At 38.6% G+C, this 12,921-nt stretch overlaps 1 protein-coding gene across 2 annotated transcripts in view; it reads right to left on the bottom strand.

Annotated features, from left to right (window-relative positions):
- WWOX (WW domain containing oxidoreductase) overlaps window positions 1–12,921 on the bottom strand; it is a 479,405-nt gene that overhangs the window by 456,501 nt on the left and 9,983 nt on the right. For both annotated transcript variants that reach the window (XM_083869921.1, XM_083869922.1), the window contains exon 5: window positions 1,764–1,870. In XM_083869921.1, coding sequence (XP_083726047.1) covers window positions 1,764–1,870 — 107 coding nt within the window. The remainder of the gene's footprint in view (window positions 1–1,763; window positions 1,871–12,921) is intronic.

Consider the following 12,921-nt stretch of genomic DNA (forward strand, 5'->3'; position numbering starts at 1 on the left):
TATCTGCAAATACACGGAAATAAGCACCATTTGTTTTGCATTAATAAATATTATAATTAACTTTAAACTACTTATGTGTAAATATTAATACAACTGAATGCTCTCCCACGTCATTTGGGAGCAGTTAAAATACTTTGAGAGCTCAGGAAATAAAAGCGAAACACTCATCACTAATTTTAGCTGGAAAGAAATAAAAATCCAAGAATCCGATCCATTGGTCTTTTATTCATTTAAGTGTAGAGATGTCACCACATTTTCTCCTGTAACTCAGCAGTCCCAGCAAGCTCAAACAAAAGCAGCTTGCAATCCTTACTAGCAAATAAATGATTATGGGAAGAATAAATTATAACAGCTGAATATATTTTAATAAGGGCCTTAGAAGATCATTTAAAAAACGGAGATCAGGGAAAGTTAGGAGTCAAAGAACAACAAGGCAACAGACAGGACTGAAATACTTGTGTTTGTCTGACCAAAATTGGAGACAAATGAAAGAAAGTGGAAAGAAGCTCGAAAGAAAACACCACTTACCCTGGCAGCAGGGCTGCAGAGCCTAATGAACTCAGAGAGAAAAGGAGAAACATTCTTGTGTTCAAAAAGTACGAAAATGACCCTCTGAAATCTGTCACTACAGAATGACTATGGGCAAAATAGTGGCTGTTTTGGAGGACTGTGTCCATCCTCCTTTGTCTAGTTACACACTTTGGTTCCGAAATGTCCTTTTCTATGAACCTCAGTGGTTCTTCCAAACATTTTATTTCCCTTACAAAGCATCCATAAATAACATGGATAACAGCACATCAAGCCTTATAGTCCAACACAGGCATAAGGAGTTGTCTTGGGTTGCAAAATGTAACCAAAAATGTGAATTCTATTTTTCATCTGTGAAAATCCACTGGGAAGGTGTTTTTCTTTATCTCTTGTATGACTCATTCCTCAGAACTCCAGGGGGAAGGAGGCAGGTGTCTGCTGGTAATGGGCAGCTGTTAAACCAGGTGGGTCAGTGTTCTTTATCTCTTCCATGACCCATCCTCCCTCCAGGGGATATCTGCTGTTCATGGGCCATCAAGGCTCACTGCATGACTGATAGAATTTCATCATCCCATTGGGAGATGCTCCACCCAGGGGGAGGAGCCAAGCATTCCTACCTGGAAAAAACCTGCAATGCAGAATTGCAGGACAGGTGTTTTTCCACTGGATTTCCCAGAGGAAGACTGTACCCATCTCACCACCACTGGAACCTTCTATAGGATCATCTCTACTCCAACAGAACCACATCTATCACTCCAGGAGGACTTATTTGGACTCCTACAACACCCTGACAAATAGGGTGTCAGGTCATATTCTGACTCTGTCAGGGTTTCTAAGATTTTTTTATTGTTGTTACTTTGTTTGCTTGATTTTTTGTACTACTACAAAATTTGTATTTTTAATATTCCTAGTAAAGAACTGTTATTCCTATTCCCATATTTTTGCCTGAAAGCTCCTAATTGCAAAATTATAACAATATGGAGGGAAGGTATTTACACTCTCTATTCCAAGGGAAGCTCCAGTTTTCCCTGGCAGACACCTGCCTTTCCAAATTGAGTCAGGAATGAAAAACCTCTATCACCCATCCACCAGTGCCTGAGCAGGGTGCTACCAAATCAGACAGATCACTTTTTCCTTAGATTCTCACATGGCAATGCTCAGTTTAAGTGCTGGCAGTGCACAGATTTGATGCCTTGGGGAGCACAGCTCCGTGCTGGGCTCTGTGCCTCACTCACCCACTCCCCCAGGATGCGCTGCACGGCCTCGTTGCCTCGTGCCAGGCTCCTGCAGGCCAGGATGACACACGCCCCGTGCAGGGCAAGGGACTTGGCAGTTTCAAAACCTAGGATAAAACAAAATATTGTCCAGGTCAGAAACAGATCCCAGTAGCAACACAGAGCTGTAGAATTACCTGAAAACATGAGCCACATGTTTCAGTGCAGTCAGGCTACCTGCAGTCTAGTGACTTGACAGTCATCTGGACTCAGCTTTTAAGAGCACACATGAAGAAACACAGACATCTCAGCTTGATCAGGTCTTTCAGACAATAATTGTATGTATTTTGTGCAAAACAGGTCTGGCACCTTCAAAAAACAGACTCAACTTCTCTGCCTACCACTGTCCTCACCTTTTAGAAGAGTAGGATTGGATGTGTTCTTTCCTCGTTTGACTGTGAACAATGTGCCACACAGAGAGACTGCAGAGACACTGTGCCTTGCAACTTCACACTGGAAGTGACAGAGTATCCAAAACTGAGCTCAGGGCTCTTTAGATGAACAGGCAGCCTCAGAGTCATCAATCTGAGATCACCTGTGTCAGGGGAAACAAGATGTTGTTTCACCATTCAATTCACTAATGAAAAGCTGCATAGAAGTTGGTCCAAAGCAAATTTAATTTAATTGGAAAAAATCTGTAAGAATTTACAACAGGAGATGAGGACTTTTGGGGAGAGCAGAATGCCCATGAAATGCAGAGAACTGAGCCAGAACCTGGGTTTCTACCAGGAGTGAGCTACTACCTATTTGTGATGCAGTTAATGGTACCACTGGGTGTCCACCTCCATGGAGAACTGTGCCAATGACAGGGATTGCCTTCTAGCTGAACAAAGAATAAAACAGCTTAATGAGTTCAATTAGAAAAGCTTAAACTATGAAAGGAAGAATCAAACTGAAATGCCCAAAACAATTTGAGTATGTGAAGAATTCAAAGAGAAGAGGCATTTGTTTTAGCTTTATGACATTTAAAACATGTTCATGATTTCCTGTTAAAAACTGTTTACCAAAAAGCCTATGAAAGTGGGCTATCTCACTTCCAAAACATCCTGGAGCAACAAAATGCAGTTACAGCACAAAACATAACTTACATTATATGAACAACAGACACCAAGACAAATTTATACAATTTTCTGCAATTACATACTTACGGTATTTAAGTCCAAGCAATTTTCCTCTATCTCCTTTAAAGCCATTCACTGCACCAAGCAACTTAAATTACCTGGATAATTCATTGCATGCACATGAATTCAGCTACAGCATATGCAAAGATTTCCCTTGTTCCTAATTCCACTTTAAGCATATTTAACTAGAATTTTCCATGTAACTAATATAAGATGTACCATTAGCTAGCTGTTATGTTTCTGGTTCTGCACAAGAATACTTATTTTGACTAGCTGACTGTATTATTAAAAACTAGTTGGAATGCCTGGGAATAGTTTTGCTATTGTTAAACAAAGATTGAGAGCTGGTGGCCAGGTTATTTAGCAAAGTGTGATGATGTTTTGCTAACTGTAACCCATGTCACACTGTGCAAAATAATAAACTGTGCAAATTAATAAATTCCATGCCATTCTCCCCTATAGGTAATAACTTGATACTCATTATAAACAAGCAAGTTATGTGCTGTGAGTTTAGTTCATTTTATGCCATCTTGACTCTTCCCTGCAAACCTGGAGATCAGTGTTAAGCACTTCTCTTTAGGATGTCCTTGCTCTTCTCTGAGCTTCAAAGAGTGATTCTTCACCCTTAGACAGACCTGTTCTAATCTTTACATGAAATCATGGGCTAAAAAAAACCTCCATTTGAATGCTGCCACAGGTGAAGTGCTGACGTGTCTCCCCATCAGACATATTTTAAACTAATTCACAAACACTTCTGCACTTTATTTAGGACAGTTAGATACACTAAATGCAACTTCTAACTGGAACATCTGAAGGAGGAGTTTGGAAGCACCTCAGTATCCAAATCTTTTTACAGCTTTAGCTCTCTGGTTCTTCTGCAACAATTAATGCTTCTTTCCTCCCCCAGTATAAAAAAAGCTTAGACAGGTGGGGAAAAGCTTCTAGCAGGGTGGAAACCATTTCCTGTCAGATTCACTGTGTTAAACTAAGTTTGTCAGCAGCATTTTTTCTTCAGCAAAATGCAGCTAGATTTTCAATATACAGTAAATTTTAAAACCTCAGCCTAACACATGGATTGAGTCAAGTACAAAATTATTTAAACTCTATAAATAAAAGTCTTACCTCTCTATAAAAACTACCATTGAATCACAATCCACACTGAATGTGGTTTCATACACCAAAGTTAAACCACAAAGATCATAAACACCCAAACAGCAAAACCTTGAAAAAAATCACAGCAGTGTTACCTACAAGAGAAGCCTAAATACTATGTAAGGGACATGCACAATTAAGGAACCAGAGCAACCTTAATTCTACCCACAAAAGTAACTCTGTGGACTTGAAAAGACTTTCTTAATGCTGCACCCTTATCTGAGACTGCCACCACTTAGTGACACAGCCCTTTCACAGTGAGGGGACATTAATAGCAATGACATTAGGTTTTTTTCCAAGAAACAAGTCATATCCCCCAGGGGTGAATTTTCCCTGTATCACAGCACTAGGCTATTGCAGAGCTATTTAACCCAGGTAAAAGAGACAGCACAGCCCACTGCCAACAACTTATATACTAGTTGTGGGGGTTTTAAAAGTAGGGGAAACTACATTAGAAAAACAGCACAGAATTACAGGCATGGCCATCAAGGACAACCAATTACAAGGAATAAAAGAGACTCTTCCCCCAAATGTGACAGGAGAATAACATACTTAAATAACATCCACTTTGGAAAAGTAATCACTACATTGTATGGAGTATTTAAATAAACTATTTTGAGCAAATGTTTTATAATAATTTCAAGCAATTGCCCTGGAAATCTCAAGTTTGTGCTGAGATCAACTACTCTTGCTGCTGGTGCTGTGGCTGAACGAGCTCTAATCCGACACTCAGAAGTGAAAATCCTCTTTAAGAATAAGACATACATGGGGATAAACATTATGGCACAGTTCTACATCACCAGCTAACCTAAAGGACTGGGAGCAGAACTAACAAGAGAGCTACAAGCACATGGGATTTGCTAGAGACATTTAAAACCCTTCAGCCCTTTCTTACAGCATTCGTTCATAAAGACTCAAAAATTAGCACTCAATTTAATTCTTCATCTTCTACAACGATTGTTCAATACCCTCACATGCCTGGCTATCTGCAGTTGACTACTGCCACTGAATTTTGGTGCAGATTTTCAGCTAATGGTGTCAATTAAGAAGCAGTTAGAATCGCTCAATTAATGCCAGCTACACTATGTCAACACACACCAGATGAGAACAGGGCTCTGTCCAATGGTGCAACCTCCTCTATAAAACAGAGAAAGGGCTTCACTGAGTGGAAAAGTATTTCAGTGATTTCTTGTTTAAACAGACAGCGTACACTCCATCAATCATGGGGGACATTTTGTAAAGAGAATTTGCACCAGGCCTTTACGTGTTTTAAAACATTCCTTTATTTCAAATATAAGGAGGTTTGAATACACAAGAAAAATTCAAAAACATTTTACGCAATATCAGGTTTTCTTCAGCTTCTCCACCTTTGCCCAAATACTCCAAAATACCTTCTTTAGAGCTGTCCTTTACAACATATTTGAAATACAATGATGTCATCTTTCTTTGACAGTTCTCAGTGTAAAAGTCTACAGGGTTTGTTTGCAACAAATGGTCCTTAAAACTGAAAACAGACTCATCCCAACTACTGCATCTCAGCAAACACACTGTTTTCTGATTTTGGGGACTAAAGAGAACTACATAAAAACAAAAAAGATGCTTGAGTCCTAGAAGTCACTTGGATTTCTTCAAATTTGGAAGACCTAAACACCAGTGATTCAGTTCATCTTATTCAACACTCCCTCAGAACAGGAGCAAGGAAGATTAGAACATGCTAGAGATAAAGTGATAAAGAATTCTGGGTAAGTTTCCTTTCAGGCTGAAATACTGCAACACCGAGGTGTGATTTAGAGAAGAATCTTCTGCAACCAGGATCACTGCTGACTGTGCTGATGGGTCCAGAGTGCAACATTCAACAGAGCTTGCACAGGCACATGCAAAACATCACATCACTTACAAACTCACACCTTGCAGAGCCAAAAAAGCACCACACATTCCATATCAGGATTGCTTGGCCACATCCACTCTGCTTCAGTACAGATATTTAGGATAAAATCTTAAGAGACACATTACTCAACTTGCTCCAAATGCAAGTTTTCAAGCAACTAAAGCACTAAGATATTTTAAGAGACTCGATTTAAAATGAGCAATTCCCATGGAATACTAATGCTGCCTTTGTTCCCATGTGCTTGCAGGCACAAGGCAATGACACACACTGATATTTTTCACTGCAAAGTGTGATGTTATATGAAAGATACATCCTGCCTCTCCCTTTGTGTGTAAATTGGACAAACGTGTTTTTCTTGGAGCCATGAAGCACAGAAAAAGCCAACCCAAACGAAACAGGATGAGTAATGCATTGGTTCTGTTTTCCATCTAACCAACCCAAAACTATGCACTCCTTACACTTTTTCTTGCAATACACTGCCCTGGGCAAGGCCAAGTTATTCTTAACAGTAACTGCATTGCTGTTGTCACTGACAAAACCCCAAAACATTTTGTTTCCTCTGAAGGGAGCACAACATTAAACAAATATTTTAAAACACCCTTAAATTAATGAGATTATAAATATCTGTTGCTTGTTGTTGCTGTAAAAAATTTAAAATGCATAATTTGAGGGTAAGAAAGCTGAATTTGTGACTGATGGTGCTGCAAGCAAGCAAGAATCCAGCACACTGACCATGTCGGGACACACATCACAAATAAGCTGTGACCAAGAGCCTTGGGGTTGCAGTCAGACCTGGTGTCTGCTCCAGCTCACTGCCCAAGGACATCACCAACCCAACTCTACTATGTCCTCACACCAGACATGAAGGAAGCTGGGATTTGAGTCCCTTCAGCTGTTTCACCCAACTCTGATCAGCACCTCAGCTACCCAAAGGTCCCACAGCAGATACAAACATGGCACCGCTGATCCTTCATGGTGTAGAGGTGCTACTTTCCAATAAAAACATTGGAACAAAAGCCAAGGGCTCCAGCCTGGAATGAGCCCTGGAGTGAGAACGCAGCACATTAAATCCAGGGCCAAGCTACCTCTTATATCCTGAGGCAAAACCTTAGTTTGGTTGTGTCAAGGCAATCCCCATCAACCACTAAATGTCTGCCCCTAAAATACACAGAGATACTCCTCAGAGTAACTGTGGTTTTCAGCTAAATTAGATTGCCTTAAAACAGCCTAATGGAAGCATTAGGGGAGACAAAACCAAAACTGAAATTTTATACCAAACTGTAGAGATCATCCCAATCAAGATTTTATTTTTTTTCTCACTTCCCAAGTGAGAAATGGGAATGCAAGCTGGTCCTGCAATGTGCCTGAACAGAGGAACAGTGGCCAGGAATTAAACTACAGGGAAGAGAAAGAGAACCAGAGATAAATGGATTTGCTGTCAAATCCCAGTTCTATCTTTCATACCTACTCCTTGCTTTAGATGGACATCAGTGACCAAAAATCACAGTCAAAAAGAGTTCAGATTTGCATCTTCCATTTCAACCAATCCCAAAGCTCGGTTTAGATAAAATAAAGCCTTTAAAAGGGGGGCCAAAAAAAAACCCCTCTCAGCCTTCATGTTTCATCTTCATCTTGCATTTCTTTATCTCTTACAAGATCATGCTCCTACCAAATCCCAAACAAATTTTTACTGAATATTTTTAAAGTGTATTGTGTAAGTCCAGTGGCCTACAGCATTTTCCCAACACTAAAAAACTTTGCAGAAATTAATACAACTATTCATATCTTAGCAAGACATCTGGAACTAGGGATTATTCTTATGTTTGAACTTTTTATTCTCAGTGTTTCTTCAAGCATAGAATAAATTCATGTTTTCTTCTGATTGTCTTTAAAAATGACACTGTGGCTTTTTGCAAGCAAGGCACCCAGTTTTCCTAACACAAATCAATTACTGTATTTAAAAAACACATCAAAATTTAGCATTTGGTTTTATCATTTAATGTTTAAGGAGAATTTATTAGAGTTTATTTTTCTGTTTGCATACAATTTTTTTCCATTGTAGCAGGTAACAAATCATGAAGGCAGACAGGCATCTGAATATGAAGCAACTCAACACACGACATCACATTTTCTAAACAATAACAACCTTTCCACCTCAAAGAATATTTAAATGTATTATTACCAAGTCAAATAGAATTACACACATTTTTAAAAAAACCTGAAATAGCACTTTGTCTTTAAATAAGCACAACTTATTTTAGTGCGACTCATATTCTTTATTTTAGTAAAAAACCCTGAATTATTCAGAATTACAAATGCTTGTATTCATAAGGGATAAAAAAAATATTTTGTTAGACTACAGTTATGTTAACACACTACTTCTATTTTTACTGCAAAATAAACACTTCCATATTAAACATTTAACTGAAATCTGGAGTACTAGAAAGCAACAGATCTGCCCAAAGTATGAGTCAACATCAAACCAGCATCTAGATTAAATCTACATCAGGTCTGAGCAGTCAAATTTGCTGTGGCATTTTGGGCACTCCATGTCCCAGCAGTAATTCCTGAAGGTTTAGCAGCCGTGGGATAAGTGACCAGCTCTTTTGTTTATTTGCTTAAATAAAGCCAGTGTATTTACAAATAGCAGTACTTGAACACATTATTAAGGAAATAAATAACATTTTTGTGCGTGCTGCTGTGGCTTCATCGTTATTTAACAGCAAAGCTGAGATGAGCTGAAGAGAGGTGGTGGCAACAAAACTTTTACCAGTCCCACACACAAATCATAAGGATTTACCCCACACTACCAGTAGCAAAGAGATTTCAGTTTCTATCTAATCCACATACCCTTGAACGGTTTCCTGCATAGAATTCCTAATGGAACATAAGTCTGATCAGAAATTCAGTATCAACTGGATTTTAAAAGCTGTTTCAAGAGGTGGGGTTTTTCCTTGCCCCTCACCCCTTTCCAAAACTTCAGGGCTTTTTTTCTCTCTTATTTCTGCTACTTTTAACACACCTCCTTACACAATCAACCCGAAAAAATCCCAGAGAATTTAAAATTTATCTTTGACTGTCTCTCCTGGGATTTTTTTTAAATCAGATTTTTTAAAAAAGTTCCAAATTCAGAGAAATGGGGTTGGCAAACACTTCTTCTCTAAAGCTGCTCTTTGCATCAGCAGTAGATTTTAGCAACAGAACAGTTTTTCCCACCAAAGCAAAAATGGAAAAAGAAAAGCCAGAAATTATCTAGTTTCTTTTCAAGTATACTTCTGTTCCTCTGTTAGCCAACACTATCATAGGTTTCTGTACTGCTGAGCTGAGCCCTAATTAAACATAATAAAAAAATTAGTTGCATGTTTTGTATCTCCTTTTGGCAAGTACAACAGTGCAATGTTAATAAAAGAAGTAAATTCAATAAAGAGGAATACTTCATCCAAGGCAGAATAATTAAAAGACATACTGTGCTGTCAGCTAAAGTGCTAGATCCTCCCAGCTTTAATCTCAAAGTCATTTCATGAGAAATGCTCAGTGTTATGTAAAGATACAGAGAAAGTGCTACAATATAAACTGGACCAATTTTTTTCTTAAAACAAACTTGATATTTATTCATATCGGTTACACAAACAGTGAAAGATTTTAAAATGTACACTAGATATTTTACAGATAAATAATAAAACAAGGTTCTGTCCTAAAAAGCTCACAGCTCAGCTTACATAAAAAGAGATATCTTAGGGAATCAAACATACAGAGCCAGGTCCTGCTCTAAGGAGCTCACATTTTGTATCAGGGGGAAAGGAACAGACTGAAAATTAAAACAACACTACCTGATTTCCGGCAGTTTCCACCCACCTCTGTCTTTGGGCCATATGAGATAAGACAATTTGTTTAGTTTGGCAGCAAAGGGAGAGTTTAATAAAGGAGTCATTTGAGGATCCTGCAGAAAGACCTGAGTACAGGGGAGATGCAGTTCACGGGTCTCTCTAGTTCAAAACTGGCAAACCTTTGTGTGTGCTTTAAACTACGAAGGGAAGAGGGAGGTGGGAAGCTGTTATGGGACTCAAATGATCCATCATGTGGCTCCGACATACAAAGTAAGGCAGGAGATGGAGTTCTGAAACAAAAGATGGAGAATAAGAACAGTATTAACAGAGAATGGAAAACAAGCAAGAATTAGGAGCCATTAATTACAATGTAAGGCCATGGGCAAAAAAAAATAATAAATAAAAAACCTCTTTGCCGCACCTTCAAGAAGCACATGAAAACATGCCATGCATCTTCCCACACCAAAATTAATTTGTATCTTCTTAGAAGACATTTGAAGTCTATCTGCTAAGAGCTGGAACACCAGCAGCCCACCCAAGTGCTCAGTGACAACCATCCTCTAAAGCAAAGGACCAAGAACAGTTACACACTCCATACCAAGCTTTTTCCTCTATTCTATTCTGAAGTCTCTCTCTGCCTCACATTCTAGATACAAAACTTTCTGTTTTGCCAGAGATGAGTGCTTAAAGTGCCAGATGCAAAGACCAGAACCAAGAAGTCTCAGGCTCTACTCCCTAGACCACAGATTCAATTCAGAAACAGACACAGGGAGACACCTTCTCACAGATCACAATCTTCATTCACTCACAATGCCAAAACTGCTGCCAAATAGGTCATGCACCTTTTTATGCACTCCTCTTTGCTTAGCAAGGCACAAAATAATCTAATTTTACCATCAGAATTAAAAATCTTCAAGCAAGAGAAAGTTTATAACCCTCAGCATCTGCTCACAGCTGGACACAGACCCAAACAAATAAGCCTTTCTTAAAAAAGCTTTCTTTTTTAGTTGCCATATTTTCTACTCTTCATATATCTTAATTACTCCCTCTGCTGAAGAAACAGAATAGCATTCAGAGAAATATATATTTTATCTTGTGACAGAACAGTCCAACTCCCACTTCAAACTGGAATATGGTCATAATCTGTAAATGTAGGTAATTTACTGCATCCATACATTGCTATATAAGTAAAATAAGGCTAATAACACATTTCTCAAAATGTTAAGTAGCACAATCAATGTCAAAATGTACAAATGTACAGAGAAGCAGGACACGCTGCTCAGGCTTGCCAGGGGCACGAGAGGAACAGACCAGAATCTCTCAAGTTCCTGAATCTCTGAATGCACAATGTGAGAGTGTTTCCTTCCATTTGGTTGTGATACAGGAGAATTAGAATTAGACAAGAAATAAGTATCACCTAGGAAGGCTCCTTGTTCTACAAATATGTTTTTCCTCTGTAAAAGGAAAATCTGAAAGTACAACACAGGCCCACAGCTCAATCCCATCCTTTGTGAAAACACTCCTCTACAAGCAGTAATCATTATTGAACCTCTTAGCCCAGATGTAATTTCTTACATGTTACAACAAGTTTCACATGCATTGTGAATTCCAGCCAAGGTTGATGAAGTTCAATAACTTGGCTAACCAACCATGTGTACTGCTCATTACACAAGTAATAAATAGATTCATCAAAATGGACATGGAAAAGCAGTATGAACATCTGACACCATTTTCAGCTTACTCAATAAGAAAAATAAATTACAGGAAGTCCAAGGGGACCTCTTAATATTTACAGTATGTAACAAGTAAGCAGTTGGAGCCTTATGTAAAGCAGAGAAATATTAATATTCCACAATATTAAGCCAGAGTTAAACCAGAGTGATGGCACTCATGGAAAACTCACTCACTATTACCTGCCATAAATTTTAAGAACACAGTTCTGTAAGTTAAAGAGAACCCTCATCTATTAATGAATTTTGAAAATAACAGCTTTAAGTGGATTTTTAATTGTTCAAACTACATCAGTACTAACTCCTGACTGACAGCTACAAACATCTCACAACAGAAGGAGTTGAAAGTTCCACCCCAGAGGCACATTCCCCTCCAGTAACTGTATTTATCAACATCGGTTACTCTAATACTCTACTCTGGCCAAAAATACACTTCCTAAAAGACCCAGGCCCTCCTGAAAAAGCACCATACTCCCATTCCCTCAACAAACTGTTTGTTTTACAACAAAATTCATGCCTACTACAAAGGTTTGGACTTCCACAAAGGAAACACCTGGAAAAAAAAATAAAAATAGCTGAGTGTAAGTTTAAGTAAGAAGCAAACAACAAAACTTCTACACAGGCACCAACATTTTCATGGTAGTGCTACTCATGCAGTGTAAGATAATTCATGATACACAGAGCCTGAGAGTCACAAAAAAATCATAATATACATTAAGGAACAGCTCTTCCATGCCTTTAAAAGCCCAATAAATACAAAAGTATCCCACGAAAACATTGTCAGGGACAGCTAGGATTTGGCCAAGAAAAATAATCCAAGGTTAGGTATTGCTGATCTTTCTGTCTGCCTCACAATAAGCTTTGAGCCCCAACCTCCATAAATAAGCACCACTCCAGTTCTCCACAGGTGAGACACTTCCAGCATGGAAACCTCCAGCCTTGCAAAGGCTGTACCAGCTCCTTCACCACAAACTCTGCTCTGTACTGAGAACATGAGATGCATCCCCTTAGCAAACCCCCAGCACTTCCTTCTCTGTGCACCACTGAGCTACATCAGAATCATCTACAGAAACTCTTAATAAAAACAGGCAGAAGTTTTATTAACCCACAGGATTTCAGGCATTTATGAACATTAATTTTGGTTCAGACAACAAACTCTTTTCACTAAACTGGGGAAAAAGCCATTCAAGAGGCACTGTCACAAGTTTGCTGCCCCAGCTCACATCCCTTTTTCTGCTCTTGTAAGAAACAGGATGCAAATAATAATTACTAGAAAGCAAACACCTTGCTCTTTTTTCATCATAATAAGCCATATTAAAAAAAATAAGTTTACACTAAGAAACCTTAAAATCATCATATGAATTGAATGAGAAAAATAATAAGACAGACCAAAAGCAGACA

Source organism: Zosterops lateralis, assembly GCF_965231275.1.
Source record: "Zosterops lateralis genome assembly, chromosome: 12".
NCBI lineage: Eukaryota > Metazoa > Chordata > Aves > Passeriformes > Zosteropidae > Zosterops > Zosterops lateralis.